General features: G+C 44.7%; 1 protein-coding gene across 6 annotated transcripts; it reads right to left on the bottom strand.

Moving 5' to 3' along the window:
• Positions 1 to 737: 737 nt before the first annotated feature.
• Positions 738 to 18,051, bottom strand: LOC114041196 (gastrula zinc finger protein XlCGF26.1-like). 6 transcript variants are annotated; one of them, XM_027859526.1, is made up of 6 exons: positions 17,980 to 18,051; positions 15,162 to 15,343; positions 14,416 to 14,505; positions 8,251 to 8,377; positions 6,512 to 6,607; positions 738 to 2,634 (listed from the first exon to the last, which is right to left on the bottom strand). In XM_027859526.1, the coding sequence occupies exons 3-6, from the start codon at positions 14,446 to 14,448 to the stop codon at positions 950 to 952; spliced, it is 1,941 nt and encodes a 646-aa protein (XP_027715327.1). In that variant the 5' UTR covers positions 14,449 to 14,505; positions 15,162 to 15,343; positions 17,980 to 18,051; the 3' UTR covers positions 738 to 949. The 6 variants fall into 6 exon arrangements, with proteins under 6 accessions (XP_027715327.1, XP_027715329.1, XP_027715328.1 ...); XM_027859528.1 differs by having other exon boundaries at positions 15,162 to 15,244; positions 17,980 to 18,044; XM_027859527.1 differs by having other exon boundaries at positions 17,965 to 18,036.
• Between the last annotated feature and the right edge of the window lie 698 nt (positions 18,052 to 18,749).

Raw genomic sequence — 18,749 nt, 5'->3', positions numbered from 1 at the left:
ATCCATCCATCCATCCATCCATCCATCCATCCATCCATCCATCCATCTATCCATCCATCCATCCATCCATCTATCTATCCATCTAAGAGAGAGAATATGAAGCAAGCTCTACCAACTATGGGCTTTCCCACATTCATCACAAGCAAAAGGTTTCTCTCCAGTGTGAATTCTCTTATGTTCAGTAAGTCTTCCTCTCTCTACGAAGGCTTTGCCACACTCATTGCAAACAAAGGGTTTCTCTCCAGTATGAATTTTCACGTGTCCTTTAAGTGATGAGCTATTGCTAAAGAATTTCCCACATTCATTACATTTGAATTGTTTCTCTTCGGTATAAAGTTTCCACTGCTCTTTAAGGGATGCACTGAAGGCCTTTACACAGACATACCCTAAACCTTTAAGGACGCCAAGGATTTTAGGAGGGAGAGAAGCAAATGTGTTTCAAGCATTGGTGATAGCCTGTGAAAAAGCAAGGTAGGTGTGTGTGTGTGTGTGTGTGTGTGTGTGCGCGTGTGTGTGTGTACAGGAGGGATGGGCACTGAAATTCAGAATTTAGGAAGCAGTAAGCAGGCTAGTTTGGAATGTAGAGCTCATGAAAGACAGTAGTGTGAAATAAGCCTACAAGGGTAGGTGGAAGCCAGATTCTTTTTTTTTTCCCTTTTTGGTGAGGTGATCAGGGTTAAGTGACTTGCCCAAGGTCACGCAGCTAGTAAATGTTAAGCGTCTGAGACTGGATTTGAACTCAGGTCCTCCTGACTCCAAGGCCAGAGCTCTATTCACTGTGCCATCTACCTGCCCCTTGGAAGCCAGATTCTTAAGAACGAAAAGATAAGCTGGTGCTTCGGGCCTTTGCACATTTATTACATTCCGTGGGCTCCTCTGCTGTATCAAATCTTCAAATAAATTATAAGGCTTATGGCATAGGTAAAGGCTATCCCCATTAATCACGGTTTTATATTTTCTCTCCAGCATGAACTCTTTCATGTTTCCTTAGAGAAGAGCTGGTTCGAAAGGTCTTCCCACATTCATTACATTCAAAGGGCTTCTCTCCCGTATGAATTCTTTTATGTACACTAAGGTTTCCTTTTTGTATGAAGGCTTTTCCACACTCAAGACATGTAAAGGGTTTTTCTCCAGTATGAAGTCTCTGATGCTTCCTAAGGGATGAGCTTTGGTTGAAGGCTTTCCCACATTCACTACATTCAAAGGGTTTCTCTCCAGTATGAATTCTCTTATGTTCAGTAAGTCTTCCTTTTTCTATAAAGGCTTTCCCACATTCATTGCACACAAAAGGTTTCTCTCCAGTATGAGTTCTGTGATGTTTCCTAAGTGATGAGCTTTTGCAGAAGGTCTTCCCACATTCATTACATTCAAAAGGTTTCTCTCCAGTATGTATTCTTTTATGTACACTAAGGTTTCCTTTTTCTATGAAGGCTTTCCCACACTCATTGCAAGTAAAGGGTTTCTCTCCAGTATGAATTCTCTGATGCCCCCTAAGCGATGAGCTTTTGCTGAAGGCTTTCCCACATTCATCACAAGCAAAAGGTTTCTCTCCAGTGTGAATTCTCTTATGTTCAGTAAGTCTTCCTCTCTCTACGAAGGCTTTGCCACACTCATTGCAAACAAAGGGTTTCTCTCCAGTATGAATTTTCACGTGTCCTTTAAGTGATGAGCTATTGCTAAAGAATTTCCCACATTCATTACATTTGAATTGTTTCTCTTCGGTATAAAGTTTCCACTGCTCTTTAAGGGATGCACTGAAGGCCTTTCCACAGTCTTTACATTCAAAGGGTTTCTCTCCTGCATGAATTATCTGATATTCAGTAAGTTTTCCTTTCTCTATAAAGACTTTCCCACACTCATTGCATGCAAAGGGTTTCCTTCTAGCATGAATTTTCTGATGTCTGCTCAATGATGAGTTTTGCCTGAAGGTTTTCCCACATTCATCACACGCAAAGGGTTTCTCTCCTGTGTGAATTCTCTGATGTCTCTTCAATGATGAGCTTTTGCTGAAGTATTTCCCACATGCATTACATTCAAAGGATTTCTCTCCTTGGCGAATTCTCTTAAGAATACTAGGCTTTCCCCTCTGTATGCAGTCTTTTCTAAACTCATTGTGTACAAAAGGTTTTGCCCCACTATAAATTTTCTGATGTCCTCTGATAGATAGCTTTTTGCTCAAGGCTTTTGCACTTTCATTCCATTCACATGTTTTTTCTCCTATAAGTTTTTTATGATATTGAATAAGGTCAGAGTGGAAGCTAAAAGACTTCTTGGGTTTGCTGAACTTCCAATGTTTCTTACCTGAGGAGGTTTTAGGACATTTAAGAATGCTTGAATACTGTTTAGAGCTCTTTCCATGGACACCAGATTTAAAGAGACCGTTTTCTGTTGTAGTTCTCTCTTGTGAAACAAGGACTGACCCCAGGCTGAACTTTTGCCCAAACACATTATATTCACGGATGACTGTCACTGGCTTGGATTTCCTCTCCTGCTTGTCTTTCTGCTTTCTGACATCATATTTCCAGCCTTCTCCCAAATTGCAATTCCAAGGATCATCCTTTGTAAGTCTCAAAAAACTATCCTTCTCTGGAAGAGCCTCCTTGGATTCACTCCTCATCTCCTGATTAACAGAACCTGAAGAAAACAAACCAAAAAAAAAAAAAAAGGCTCAGTATTTACTGTTTCCTGTTGGGAAGAAAGAAAATCTGCTTTTTGTGATTTTTGGACTGTCTCCTCCATGAAGGACTAATGAGCAAAAATATATACAGAAAATTGTTAAGGGTTTGGGAACCACATCATGCTAAGACATGGGAAATCTCTTCCTCACAGAGAAGTGACTGGGTAAAAGTACAGAGTGACACATACACTTTCTGACATGGCCAATGAGCAAATGTATTTTCTTGACTATACATATTTCTCACAAGAGTTTTGGTTTTCTCTTTTTCAATTTGGGTCTAGGAGAGGTAGGTAGATTGGAGGAAGTATGTATTCCAAAAACAGAAAGAAAAAAGAAAACAGGGTCATTGAAGCAATTTTTAAATGAATAGAACAGAAAGAAGGCCAGAAGGAAACACAGACAAGTGGGACAGCTTTGAAAATTACAAGTTAAATGTGTTAAATACATTATATGTAAAAATAAAAGGACAATTTCATGCACAGTCCTCTTCTTTTATTCTATCTTGTATATGGAAATGCTCATTTTATTTGAGTTGCCAAGTTCCAAATAAAAAGAATAAAGTAAAAATAAAAAACCTGGAAACTCTTAAGGCTGAAGAAGAAGGGACTTGGGCAGAAGCATAGCAGCCACCCACAACAATTTAAAATCCTGTCATGGAGATTAGACATTCAGTGCTACTCTAGTGGACAACTCTGGAACCAACCCATTAGAAGCTGCAGGTAGTTGGATGTTTAACTCATTATAACAGAAGAATAAGTGAATAATTAGCTTTCAAAAAATGAACTGTCCTTTACACAAAATAGTGATAATTTCATCTGTGGAAGTATATGAGAAGAAAATGGGTAACTCCATGATAGGGATATTATAAGGCAGATCTCTGCAGGAGTTGAAAGGTTGGGCTAAATAACCTCTCAGGTCCTTTCTAACATTGAGATTTTATCGTTATTAATCTTTCTTATTCATTAGACAGTTACTTGTGAAACATAAAAGAACCAAACAAACCATTTAAGAGGTGTGTATGGGGAAAGAGGAGACACAGCTTAGAAGAAAGGAATATGGCATGTATAGGATATTAAGGAAAAAGCAAAACAAGAGTAGAGTTCATAATCTTGGAATGTAATTTTGGAGTTTCATTAGAGGCCTTGAAAATAAAGTTTACTCATTTAGATTTGGTACTTGGAACAATAATAATAATTTATTATACCCTTTTAAGGAAGGTTCTTTTTTTTCTTTTTTTTTTTCCTTTTTAGGCAATTGGGGTTAAGTGACTTGCCCAGGGTCACACAGCTAGTAAGTGTCAAGTGATTGGTCTGAGGTCGGATTTGAACTCAGATCCTCCTGACTTCAGGGTTAGTGCTTTATCCACTGTGCCACCTGGCTGCCCCTAAGGAAGGTTCTTAAGGCAAAAGATCTTTTATGTACAGCAGTCTAGCATATCAGAGACTGAAGTGAGAGACACCAAGAATCTGCTCAAGTCACCTAAGTGTGAGATGATAAGGACATAAACTGGGTTAACACAGGAACAGAGAATAAGTGAATCCAAGAGACATTAAAGGAAAAACCAAAAGGACTTAGTCATGGTTGTAATCTAGAAAAAAAAAAACTTAAAAAAAAATTTTTTAAAGAAAAAAGTAAAACCTCTTTTTTTGGACTAGTCTTTGTTCAAGAAGCTATCCGTTCCCTAGCCATGCCCCTTCTTTCTCTTGGTAGCCTATTTTTACACTGATCCTTTTCTGAACATCTATTTCTTCCTGCCCCGCTAATAACAAAGCAGCCTATGCACACCCCACTATTGCCTTTATTGACTTTACCTGAGCTGCTCTAATCACGAAGCCGTCATGGCCTAAGGAGCTGTCCTGAAGCACAAACCAAGGAGTCCCCGTGAGAACCTGAGGTAGCCATGCACCAAGTTCTAGGAGCATCTTCCCTCAAAAGCATCATAAACTCCCACTTTCTGCCACGGCCCAAAGCCTCTAGCGATGTCCCTAACTGTAACCTTTCCCTACCCTTCGCAGGCCCACTTTTAGGATGTCAGTCCAGCCCAGGTCAGGGGGAGGAGAAGGGTCAGTCAGGCTGCCTCCTTGTTACCCTTTCTCTCTCATGTTCACCTGGATGTCTTCAAGTTAGCCACGTGGCTTTCTCTTAAAGATGCCAAACAAAAGGCATATTCGTATTGTTTGTTACCTCAGCCATTTCTTCTGCGAAATCCATTTACCCCCAGAAATAGACCCTGACACAGTAACAGGTGCTATTACTTTCAGCTTTTTTTGCCTCTTCCACAAATTTCATTTATTCCTGGCACCCAAAAGATGATGACACTAATTAATGGGATACAGTGAACGAAGGAAGTCACTGCCTTGGAAAAATCCTGGATCAAATGTCAGAAATGAGAAAGTGGGTGAGGATGAATTTTGGGGGGAAAGTTAATCTGTTTTAGATAATACCATATTTGGTAAACCTTTGGTCATCCAAGTAGACATTTTGAAGGCAGACCTAAATGTAGAACTGGCGTGCCAGTGAGTGGTCAAGTAGTTAAACTCATACGTATCGATGTGAATTTGGAAATCAACACTATAGAAGGAATAGTTAAGGGCTTGAGAATGATCTGTCTAAAGGAGTGTGTGAGTGAGTGTGAGTGTGTGTGGGCGTGAGTATGTGTAAGGGGGAGGAGAACATGCATTTTATTAAGCCCCTACTAAGTGACTAGCTGCGTGACCCTAGGTAAGTCATTTCGCCTCTGTCTGCCTTAGCATCCTCATCTCTAAAATGAGAATAATAATAGCAGCTGCCTCCCAGGGTTGTTGTGAGGATCAAATGAGAAAATAACTGTAAAGCGCTTAGCATGGTGCCTGGCTCATAGTAGGGGCTTTATAAATACTTGTTCTCTTCCCCTTAGCCCCTTGAATTTCAGGAGAAGCAAGAGAGACAACACAATGTCAAGGGAAAAAGTCCCAAGATCTGGACTCAGAAAATCTGTGTTCAAGTCTCACTTCTGACACTTATGTGCCATGTCTCAGTAGGGCCAACCAAAAGTGTTTCTTTTTAAAAATACACATCAGGGGGCAGCTAGGTGGTGCAGTGGATAGAGCTCTGGCCTTGGAGTCAGGAGGACCTCAGTTCAAATCCGACCTCAGACACTTGACACTTATTAGCTGTGTGACCCTGGGCAAGTCACTTAACCCCGACTGCCTCACCAACAAAAAAAGGCAAAAAAAGGAAATGAAGAAAAATACACATCAGCCACTAGAAAAAAAAGTAAAGAAGTCTGCAACCAGGAAGAGATTAAAAACAATGCCCTGAAAACAATAGGCATTTAATAAATGGCTGTTAAACTGAATTAAACAGGAAAAAATCATGAGAGTGGGCAGGCAAGGATGGGAACCAGAGTCCAGATGAAAGTGCTAATTAAATGGAGAGAAGAGATAGTTACTTCTAAGACTGGAGTGAAATATGAGGGAGGTAGGGGGAGGAGAAGGAGACAGAGAGACAGAGAGAGAGAGAGACAGAGAGAGAGAGAGAGAGGGAGAGAGGTAGAAGCCTGTGGTAACTTTCTCAAAACTATATTTTTAACTGCAAAAGGCAAAATACAGAGATTCCAAAGGAAACCAATTATATTAAAATATAATTATGAAGATATTAAAAAACAAAACACAAGTACACAGGCCCCAGGTTAAGAACTCTTGCGCTGTACTATTGAAAAACTTGTCCAATGTCTGGGGGCCTTCAGAAGGACAGCTCCAAGGCCAGCACTTCAAAGGGGCTGTCCCATGACTAAAGAGAGGGGCTGTTACTGAAAATCGATCCCGTCTGCCTGGTTATCACTCACTTGCTCACCTGCACAAGCGCCTCTTAGCACTTCTCCCCCTGGCATCAGGGGCACTTCACCATTCTCCAACTGGGAGATCACATCTGATTGGAAAACTAGAAGACCTGCTCCCGGGGAAAAGAGAGAGAGTTATCACAGTGAACAATAACCATAACTTCTCCCACTTGTACAGTACTCCAAGGTTTGCCGAGGCCCTACATATATTATACCCCATCTGCTTTGCTGCTGCCCTAAGGACCACGGAACCTTGCCATCTGACCTCCCATGTTCATCATCAGTTCCTTGAAAGGGCCTGTCTTGATTTTCTATTTGTAACTCCAGGGTTAGCTCAATGATTCATTCAGTACCTTATTTGATCCTCACAACTCTGTGAGCTAAGTACTACTAGGATCTTCATTTTACAGATGGAGATACTGAGGCTTATAGAGATGAAGGGCCTTCCCAAGATAGTACAGCCCGTAAACACGTGAGGTGGAATTAAAACCCAGGTCTTCTGACTCTCAGAACAGTACGTACTTTATCTGCTATGCCACCCTGAGAAGTCACAGGACAGGTATACAAATCCTTTGAAAATCAGTTCATTTGCCCCACTCCCAGGATGAAAGGTTCCTTTTCTCCTTCTTCTTCACTGGGACTTTGATTTCATTGGTGCGGAGAGCTCCTAGTGAGGAAATTTTTTAACCAGTGCAGACCAGCCTCTTCCCTACAACTCAGACGCTTAGAGGGAGGCCCAAGTCACTAAACGATAAGTGACTTGCTCAAGGTCACGCAGCCCAGGGGCAGCAGAAGGGGACTTGAAAAGTCAGGCCTTGTTCACTCTGTCACATGGCCTCAAGGGTCCCTTCTTAATCTTGGAGTGTACCACCAAGGCCGTGGAGGGAGAGGGAGGCATCGCCATCAAGGCTGTACAGAGAAGGTGGAGATTCACAGTTTAGAAAACAAAGACCTGTCACCTGGGAATGACTGGAGAGCATAAACATTATTTCTCTTGACTCTAAACCAAGGGTTTTTCACCTTTTTGAGGTGTCCTGGGCCCCTCTGTCTGGTGAAGCCTATGGATCCCCTGATCAGAATCATGTTTTGAAATGCATTTAACAAAATACATAAGGAAACCAATTATACAGAAATACAATTCTCTAGATATGTATACATGTGTTTTATAAATAAAAATAAGTTCATGGTTAAGAATCCCAGCTTTAGACGATTTAGAAATCTCTCTTCTTCACTACTTGTGTCCTTACATACTCCTGGAAACCAAGCCAGGCCCTGCTGGTGGCAGGAGCAATACTCTAATGCAAGTTTGGCTAATTTTTCCTTAAAAGGTTCTGAAACCATCCTCAAGACTGTTAGCCCAGGGCACTAAAGGTTCAGGCTGTGGCATCGCTGCCTGGGTACAGCACAGCCACAAGGAGCTCCATGGACCCTCGCCTCTGTCCGGCTGGTGGATCGTGATGTGCGAGCCAGACAAGGGAGCTTCTCTCCGCTGAATCAACCTGAAGCATCCTCAATGCCATGCCTCACTGAACATTGTGAACACCCTTCTCCTGCTACAGCTCAGTACGTGTCCTTTTGTGAACTGCAGAATGATCCGAACTACCTACTAGTACAGCACCCACCTGCCTAGCCCGAGTCAGGCCCAGCCCAGAATGCCAGGCGATCACTTCAGAAACCCCACAGCCTTTTACGAGTAACAATGCACACTGCCGCCACGGAGAGCTGGAGATTCCCAGAGAAAAGCTGTCCTTACCCAAGGACACGAGGTTCTGATAGTTCTCCAGCATCACATCCCGGTACAGGTCTCTCTGAGCCGCATCCAGACGCTTCCACTCCTCCCTTGTGAAGTCCACGGCCACATCCTGGAAAGTCACTGATTCCTGAAACAGCAAACACATTCCTGCTCACCACGGGAAATTCCTCCCATGCGCCATGGAGGAGGAATGAAGCAGGCAGGATGGATAGGGATGTCTGGCGCTGAGGGGATGAGGAGGCCATATCCAGTATTTACTGGTACTCACCTAGCATCACCTTGTGGCTGAGACCTCAGCACACAGGGTGTTTTAGTTACAAACCATCACCCAAAGTGAGCCCCAAGGGAATCACAAACTTTACTGTTAAACCACAGAGTTAAGAGAATCAACATACAGATCTCATACACACATAACCCTGACATCAATTATCTCTCCAGAGATATGATTTTCCAAACAGCTATAGGACAGCAAACACTCTCCATGACTGCACCAGATCTGTGGTAGAATTACTCAGAAGACAAGGAGCAAACAGCATATTAAGAGGGGGCTCTCCCCGCTTCCTGTCACTAACGTGACCCTGATTTCTGGGCCAAACCACTGCTTCCCTTATTCAAGAATGCCCTCTCACTCTGCCTTCTGACTTCCCTGGCTTCCTTTAGGCCCCAGCTAGGATTCCAGCTTCTACAGGAAGCCTTTCCCAACCCCTTCCAATTCGAATGCCTTCCCTCTGTTAATTATTTTTCATTTATAGCTGTGTGTGTATGCATGTACATATACATATATACTATGTGTGTACAGCTATGTGTACGTATGTGCGTGTATCTCCTTCATCGGTTTGTGAGCTCCTGAGAGGCAGGAACAGTCTTTTTCCTCTTTCTGTATCTCCTGCATGTCCCACAATGCTTGCAGTAAAGGAAAAGAAAAGAACAACAGAAGTAATCCAAATTCTGAGTACCAGTAAAAATCAGTCTTACTCCATTAAAGGAGATGAAGAAAAATACTTCTCTTCTCAATAGAGGTGGAAGGCTGAGGGGGCAGAATGTTGGATAACGTCTGAGGCAGAGAGGTGTCAAACTTGTGGCCTCCTATGCTGCTCCAATTGGGAAATGTTTAACCAAATAAATAAAAATACAGTGCAACACGGATAATGTTAATTGATGGTTTTCTAAGTCAAGATGCAGCATACAGTCACTTCTATTTGAGACTGACTCCACTGGTCTAAGGTCATTATTTCAGCTGGGCTTACTTAACCATTTGGCTGGGTTACAAGGGAGTGTTTCACGCCTCAGGGCTAGAGGAGAAGGTATTTATAAATGACTCATGCACATCAAAAGGCATCAGTAAGAGGGTATTTTTTTTTTTAAACAGCATAAGCAGAGCCGCACAGGTAGGACAGTGTGGGGCATCTCTGAAGATCATGAGTCTAATCTGGCTGAAGCATGTCAACGTGGAATTAAGTGAAGTAAGTGCAGAAAGTTAAGATATGGCCAGAATGTGAAAGGAATGCCACACTTAGTTTGAGCTTCACCTAATGGGAAAGATGAAGCTACTAGAGCAGAGAAGTGATGCAATCCGGTCAGTGCATCAAGAGGAAGGACAGACTGGAGAAGGAAAATGCCCAAGGACAGCTCAGCAGCGGTCGAGGTGCAAAGTGATGAAGGCTGGCATCAGGGTGACTGCAGTGAGAATCCGCCCGGTAGCCTGTAGAAGCCCCAGCGCCCTAAGGGAACACTTCCCTTTATCCTCAAACTTTCTCATCACTTCCTTCTACCTCTCTACTGGGACAAAAAGGTAGATGTCCTTTAAATGCCCGGCCTCACATCCCCTACTGCTGAGGCCTCACATCTCTTCCTTCCCCTATACCAATGGAGGGGAAGGGGTTCTCCTGCCCCTTGCTCTCTGTGACCATTTCCAGACCAATGATCCACCAAGCTCTCTTCCTTCCAGTTGAAAAGCATGTCAATCACTGAGCATGTGCTGTCTTCAGTCCAAGTACTGCCCTCTATCCTTTGCTATCGTCTACCATTTCTACCTCCCCATATGAATTCAGCTCCTGATTCCCATTTCCACTATCACCCTCACTGATGTCAACACTCCACTGCAGGCACATGACTTGAACATTCATTGGCAGCTCTGACCACCACCTTCACCCCACGGCCAGTCGTCCATTGCCCGGCCATGGCCCAGGCCATGCCACCACATGACACTGCCTTGCCTCCCAACGTCTCAAACCTGACAGCTGGGGTTCCTTCCTTGAAAGCCACTCTCTCGCTCTCCATCATCACCTGACGATGCTCTCTGAAGCCTCCCCAGTATCTCTGATGACTCAACCCAAGCCAAAGCCCCAAAGGGATTCCAGAGCTTTAAACCAAAAAATGCCCCGCATGATTAAGAGCATGAAATACTTGAATCTGGTTGATGGCAAAGTTCATTGTATTGAAAAAAGAATAAACCTTGCATCCCCTTTTTAAACACTATGATTAACTAAGAAAGACTAACAGAGGAAAGGCTAATTAAAAAATATATAATGCTAGTAGTAGGGGGTCCATAGGTGTGATATATAACATATAATGTCAGATTTTTTTCCATGTATTTATCAATATTGCTGAATTTTTTTCTCTCTTTTTATTTAAAAAAATTATGTGTTCTAAGAGTTGACTGTCTGGAAGGGAAAAGAGAGTAGGATACAGGTGGAAATTCAGACAATGTACAAAGAAAACAGATCAATAAAATGTAGTTTAAAATAATATTGCAGAATTTAAGTGGAATCACTACCACCATTTTAAAAACAAGATTTTATGGAACGGATTTAATGGCAGATCTCAATAATATGTTGCCAAGAAAAACTCAATATTGAATACAGAATGGGAACATAATTAATACAGAGATTTAAGCTGAAAGCTTGGTACAGCCAATTAAAGCCAAGTGGTAATGGCAAGGGTGACCGTGGCATTTGCCTAATGTAAAATTCAAAGAGATCTGCGACAAACACTTTTAGTTAATCCACCTAATTTCCAGGACCTAGCAAGGACTTACACCTACAAAAGTAATTCTCACTAAAGCAAAAAGCAAAACAGGCAGCTTAGTGTAAGGGGCCCCATTGTGGAGAGATCGCGGCAGGTGGAGGTGGCAGGCCTGGATCTGAATGTGCTACTTAGGACCTGTGTGAGCCCACAGAGCTCCAGACAGCGGTCAGACTGGTTAAGTGACCAGCTTCAGTTTCATCTGAAAATAAGCCTTGGGCTAAATGATTTTTTTTCCCTCATTCTTTTAATTTTACTCTAATTTCCATGAACAAATTCAAGAATTCAAAAGTAGTAACAAGAAAGAAAACTGAAAGGAAAACCTAAACAACCCATCTAACTGTGGCTCAGACATAAAGGGTTATGAGTCTTGACTATCCCCACTCTAGCCAGGCCGGTCTCCACCCAAGTTCCCCTGGGTGACAAGTCAATCAGTCACTCACCAAGCATTTATGAAAGGCCCACTGCGTGCCTGGCACTGTGCTAAACACTGGGGTTACAATGAAAGGCAAAAAACAGCTCCGGACTGCAAGGACCTCAAAGGGGAGACAACCTCCAAATAACTAGCTACGTACAAGATATATACAGACTTGTTGTTCTCTCATTTCAGTCACATCCAACTCTTCATGACCCCACTTGGGTTTTCTTGGCAAAGATCCTGGAGTGGTTTGCCATTTCCTTCTCTAGCTCATTTCATAGATGAGAAACCCAGGCAAACAGGGTGAAGTGACTGGCCCAGGGTCACACAGCTAGGAAGTGTCTGAGGCCAGATCTAAACTCAGGAAGATGAGTCTTCCTGACTTCAGCCCCAGTGCTCTAGCTACCAAAAGGGAGAGAGGGGGACCAGAAGATGGAAAGAAGGACAAGTAATAGGAGGATGACTACAGCAGCATGGCACGGCCCTATAAACATGCCCTCAGGAATGCTAAAAAAAAAAAAAAAAAAAAAAGTAGATTGAACTGAGGAGGGCAAGGACCACCATGGACTCTAACAAACGGGGCCTTCTTCCAACACATGTCGAGAATGTAACAGATCAAAGAAGGGATATCCCCACTGTTTGGTGTGGCCGGGACAATAACGGATATGGAGAGAGCGCAGAACTATGACACTTTCATTCTCTTTTGGGGGGAATGACTTAGAATTTTCTTGGACCTAGAAAGAGTAGAACAAAAACAGCTACTACAGAGTTGGAACCCAAGGCATACTGTATGAACTGGCATCTGGGACTGCCGAGTTCCTGGCAGTGATCGCTGAAAGGGGATGGAATACTGTGGTGTGGTGAGGGACCTGGGGAGACCGGCAGGCACTGGTTCAGAGTAGAACCAGGAGAACAATGTATGTAATGACCACAATGCTACAAAAGGAAAAAACACTTTGAAAGGCTTGAGAAATGTGATCAATGGCCCATCCTGAGTCTACCAGACTGACAATAAAGCATGCTTCTTACTTCATGGCACAGAGGTGGGGGGCGACAGGCACAGAATGGAGCATTTGCTTCTGCACATGACCATTACAACACAAATCTGTTTTGCTTGACTATACTTTTGCTATAAGAAAGAGCTTTTATTTGAGGGGAAAAGGGGAAGGGAAAGGAATAAGCATTTTTATAGTGCCTAATGTGCCAGGCACTGTGCCTAAGCACTTCAGCAAATATTATCTCATTTGATCCAACCCTGTGAGGTAGGTGATGTAATTATCCCCACTTTACAGTTGAAGAAATTGAGGCAAATGTAAGTTAAATAATTTGCCCAGGATCACACAGCTAGTATCTGATGCTGAACGTGAACTCAGCTCTTCCTGACTGCAGGTCCAGGCCTCTATCCATGTACCACAAGAACACGGCCTGCCAGAATCATCCTTTTTCCTTTTTCAACAGTTACAGGGCTGGTGATCAGGAGAACAGGGTAGGTGCTCACCCCCAGTGACATCTACCATTCTACTAAGATACAAGCTCACCATCTGATAACATCACACATGCTATTCATTTGGACTCTTGGAGCACACAGTAACAGCGATATTGTAACAATAATCAGCCGTGAAAGACTTGGCTATTCTGATCAATACGACGATCCACAACAGTTCCAAAGGGCTCATGATGAAAAATGCTGTCCATCTCCAGAGACAGAACTGATGGGCTCTGACTGCAGATTGAAGCAGATTTGTTTCACTTTTTTTTTTTTTCATTTTCTGTATTTTTCTTACCTATTTTTTCCTGGCAACATGGCTAATATTGATATATGCTTTGCATGACTTCACATAATAACGAGTTTCTTATTGCTTGCCTTTTCAATGGGTGGGGTTGGCTCTGGAAGGAGGGAGATAATTTTGGAAGTCAAAATTTTAAAACGAACATAAAAAACAATAGCAATAATAAAGAAATTGGGGCATGGCAAAAACAAAAACAAAAACATAATCTACTCTCTGAGTCTTCCAGAGAGCCTGGGATTCCCTCAGCCTTCCTCACCAGCATGGTACACATGTATATCTGCAGAGTTGATTGGGACTTCTAAAGCTATACACTTTCTGCTGAATATGTGAGTGGCTATGAGTACCACCTGAGGGGCACGGTTATTTGTATTTGTTTTCTTTTACCCTTTTGTTTCTTTATTTTGTTCTTGTTTATCTATTTTTGTATTTGTAAGTGATATATGAGCAAGGTATTAATAAAATATTATAAGAAAATAAAAGGAATAGCTGGAGCAATGTGGGTCATAATACCCTTATATAGCGCACTTAGATTTGGAACTGGTTAAGTGGCTAGACCCAAACAGAGGTCACTAACTAAGGGTAAGAAAGAGGCCTCCAGGATGGCACCTGAAGAGGTCTATGCCGTACAAAAACAGCCCCTGTGCCTGTGGGGCATTGGAAATATTCCACTATTCACCCGCCCAAGTCTTGGTTTCTTCATGTGTTCAGTAAAGGGGCTGAACTACATAAAGCTTGAGACCCTGCCAGCTCTACTGATCCCAAGACTGCCTGACTTCTAAATCCTCCATCAGAAGAGAACAGTCAGTCTTCTGGGGGGTCAGGATCCCTGACTGGGCCATAGCTGACCAGAAAAGATCCAGGACAAAGGAAAGCCAAGTGTCCTCACTCTGAGAAAGAAGATGGCATCTGAGGAGAGAAGAAACCCTAACTCACCTGGTATCTGGCTGGCAGCATTGAGGACGCCATTTCTCCCTCCTTTCTCTGTGCTCCTTTCCTGAAGGGCAGAGTCTTGAGAAAGCAGAGCTGTGGAACAAGAAAAGAGGCCATGAAGGACAATCCTGCCTCGAAGCTCCCACACTGTCAGGGCAGAATTTCCCAGGTGCCAGCAGGGCAGGAGGCCCTGGCTCCTTTAGAAACAGTGGTTAAAGAGAACCTTGTGAGCAGCCCAAAATCTCTCTCTCTGCTTCAAAGCTGCCCCAGCTCCCTTTGCTTCCTGGAGCCTCAGTTTCTTCATCTGCTCTGCTAGTCCCAGATACTTGTGAGGGCAAAATGAAATCATGGAACTGGAAGCATTTTGGCAAGTGAAACACCAAAAGGCATACATCTCAGATGGATGGACCGAAGTCAGGCTGGAAGGCCGTCTCTAGGAGACACAGGCCACAACAATTTTCAACCCAAGATTTGGACTTTGGCTCAGTCAATCAACTAATACTTCTTTGGTGCCAAATCCATGGATGATAGGAAGCCAATGATGAGTACGTACCAGGAGGTGCAGGAGGAAGGGCCTCTGTCTGCCCCGGAATTCTCTCTTCTCTCCCATGGTCACCAGGTGGACTCCTGCCTCCCACACTGTCACCCATATCAATAGTTTTCCCTTCTTTCCTTAAGCACTGAGGCCAGGGTTTCCACATTTACACAGCCACCCCCTCCTCATAATTTCTTTGATATTCTACATTTACCCAAGTTCTGTCCTCAAGACTGGAGGATCAGAAACCAGTCTAGCGACAGTCCCAGGATCTGCTCCTTTCCAGAAATTTCTGCCCTGAAATTACGAGGAAAGGTCTCAGGGTAGGAAGGTCGTCATCTTGGATTGGTCCCTGCATCCCAGGGGTATTCTTTACCAACTTCTCAATCCTGGAATCTGGGGGATCAAAGACATAAAGGCCACTTTAGTTGGAACCTTCACTCTGACAGACACTTACTAGCTAGGTGAAACTGGGCAAGTCACTTCACCCTGTTTGCCTCAGTTTCCTCATATGGAAAATGAGATGGAAAAGGAAATGGCAAATCACTCACTTTCTTTGCCAAGAAAGCCCCAAAAGGGGTCACGAAAAGTCAGATACAACAGGACAGCAGCAGTAGCTTCCAGGGCTCTGCTTACATAGCCAGGGTTCCTGCCCACTCTAACAGGTCCCTGTTGAGTATCACCAATTCACCAAGCACATAATGCAAACTCGCTATGGGTTCAGCCTTGCAGTAGGTACAAGAAGGGATCAGAAACAGCTCCAAAGCCATGTGTGTGTGTACATGCACACATACACATGCTTAATATATAATAAGTAGTATATATATTTATGTATTATATAATATATATAATAAATAATAATAGTTAGCATTATATAGCACTTTAAGACTTTCAAAATACTTTATAAACTTTCATAACCTCCTGGGAGGTAGATACTATTATTATCCCCATTTTACATATGAAGAAACTGAGGTAACCAGAGGTAAAGTGACTTGCCCAGGGTCAAACAGCTAGTATGTGTTGGAGGCCAGATTTGAACTCATATCTGGTGCTCTCTGCAGTACTCCACCTGGTTGTCTGAATGAGAAACACAGAGGCACTTCAATACTACAAAGAGACATGACTCCTTCCAGGGGGGACAGTCCTTTCACAGATCCAGGTTCCAACGTCCCACTGGTGAGCCTCTGCATGAGTCGCAGTGGGTGAGAAGAAGCCACATACATGGTGACCAGGCTTCTGGGACAGAGCTCTCCACAATAACAAAGAGCAGACAGAGGATTCCGGATGAGAAGTCACTCCACCAATAGAGCTCCGATGTAGTCTCAGAGATCTGGCCGGGCACTTGGCGGGGGACACGGAGCCCCTAGGTGTCAGACGCCAGACACGAAGCCAGGCCTTTCTGGCCCCACGGCCAGCGCTGGAGCCATGGGGTCATGCTGAGTGTCTACACATCCCATTTCTCCTAAAGCCCCACTACGAGGAAGGGGAGGGAGGGAGATTACACAGCCAGCTGTCTGCAGAGCAGGACTAGAACTTCCCTGTTCTGAGGCCTTCATGCTGCTTTTTCATCTTCTTTCTAAAATGAGGAAAATTAGGCCCAGAAATATTAAGTGATTTGTCCAAGGTCACACAAATGCTATAGACAGGATTTGAACACAGGGCTTTCCAGACTCTAGGTTCAGTACCCAGAAGAATTCTGTGGATAGAGGTTTGGTCTTGGAGTCACAAAGTCCTGAGCTCAAATCAAACCTTGGCCACATACTAGCTGTGCGACCCTGGGTGAGTCTACCTTTGCCTCTGTTTCCTCAACTGTAAAATGGGGATAACAATAGCACCTACAGGGTTGTTGTAAGGATCAAATAAGATAATATGTGTAAAGGGCTTTACAAACCTTTTAAGCTATATAAATGTCAGTTGTTAGAGGCTATGTGATTGCATAAGTGTGGCTACACGTTCTGCCTCTCTGTAAATCTGCTTTAAATTGGTGCTTGGCTTCATAAAGAACAGATCTCAAAAGAGGCAAGCACAGGGGAGGCTTCTTGTAGGTGGTAGTAACTGAGCTGTGACTTGAAGAAGGCTAAGGATCCTAAGAGCATAAGATGAAGGAAGCGTGCAAGGGGCACAGCCTGTGCAAATGCATGGAGGCTGGAGCTTGAAATCACCCTTAGGTGAACCATAAGTAGTCCTAAAAAGGGAAGAATGTGAAATACTGTAGGGAAGGTCAGCTGGAGTGACAGCAGCTCTGGAGGAGGAGAGCACTTAGATGTGAGGAAGAAGAGAGAAAGGGAAGAAGGGAAACTGGGAGGAAGGAGCGAGAGGGAGGAAGAAAGGGGAGTGGGAGGGAAGGGAAGGGAGAGGAGGGAGGAGGGAAGAAGGAAGAAAAGAAGGAAGAGAGAGAGGGAAGGAAGGAGTAGGAAGGAAGGGTGAGAAGAGTAGGGTGGGGAGGAGGGAGCAGGGAGGGAGGAAGGAAGTAGGGGTGGGAGGAGGAAGGAAAAAAGGGATGGGAGGAGTGGGGAAGGTACGAAGGAAAGAAGGAAGGGAGAGAAGAAAGAAGGAAGGAAGGAAGGGAGGGAGGGAGGAAGGAAGGGAGGGAGGGAGGAAAGAAGGAAGGAAGGAAGGAAGGAAAGAAGGAAGGAAGGAAGGGAGGAAGGAAGGGAGAGAGGAAAGAAGGAAGGAAGGAAGGAAAGAAGGAAGGAAGGGAGGAAGGAAGGGAGGAAGGAGAGGAGGGGAGAGAGGAAAGAAGGAAGGAAGGAAGGAAAGAAGGAAGGAAGGGAGGGAGGGAGGAAGGAAGGGAGGGAGGAAGGAGAGAAGGAGGGGAGAGAGGAAAGAAGGAAGGAAGGAAGGAAAGAAGGAAGGAAGGAAGGGAGGAAGGAAGGAAGGGAGGAAAGGAGGAGGGAGGAAGGGAGGGAGGGATCAAGGGAGGGAGGAAAGAAGGGAAGAAGGAAGGAAGGAAGGAGCACCGCACCCAACCTGGGCCTGGACCCCCTCCCCCACCCGCGCAGAGGCCCCCTCCCCACCTCGGACACACTCACGCGTGCACCCCCGGCCCGTGAGTCACTGGGTGTCTCTGATGCTCTCGCAGGGGCCCCGCACCGTTAGCCGCGCGTGCGCACTGACTCCCTTCCCTCCCCCCCCCCCCCCCTTCGAAATGCCCCCCGAACAATAGCCCCCGAACCCCCGACCCCACAAAGAGCGGGACCGAGAGCCCACAGAACCTCCGAACTACCACTCCCAGAATCCCTCGGATTCCCAGGCGAGCTAGGCCGGCCGGGCCCTCGGAGCCGAAGGGGCCGTGCGCAGAACCTTGCGGCATACCAAGGAACTCTGGGAAATGGAGTCGCGTGACTCAAAAGAGCCTGGTACTTGTAAGCAGGTGGGTAAAACTGCGCAGGCGCATTGCGCAATCCTCAGGCACCCTGGGCTGAGCACCAGCCCGCAAACCTCGCTGTCTGAGGCGCTCAGAGAGCATGCGCAGGGGGAGCTTTGTGTGCGCCAGGTGCCTCCTTCGGGCATCGGGGTCTCATGCGACCCCTGAGCCGTGCCCGGGCTGCCGAGCTTTGAGAAAATCCCTGCTGTGCCCTTGTGACCTAGGTTATTGATAATGCACACAAATGGCCGGTGAACCTTAAAGAATCGATCTGAATCAGTGGTCAGCAGCGTTCTTCCCCCGCTCGGTGGGATCTCACCTTTTCTGCCATCACTCACCGGGTCCTTAAGCGCCTCCTATGCGACGGACCCTGCGCTGAGCCGAGGCAGCGCGGGCACAAAGCGCACGGCTGGAAGGCTCTCCCTCCTCTTCTCC

The sequence above is a fragment of the Vombatus ursinus genome, unplaced genomic scaffold (assembly GCF_900497805.2).
Source record: "Vombatus ursinus unplaced genomic scaffold, bare-nosed wombat genome assembly UNPS02014170.1, whole genome shotgun sequence".
NCBI classification, from domain to species: Eukaryota; Metazoa; Chordata; class Mammalia; order Diprotodontia; family Vombatidae; genus Vombatus; species Vombatus ursinus.
The sequence above is the reverse complement of the archived record's forward strand: the minus strand, read 5'-3'. Positions and strand labels throughout refer to the sequence as shown.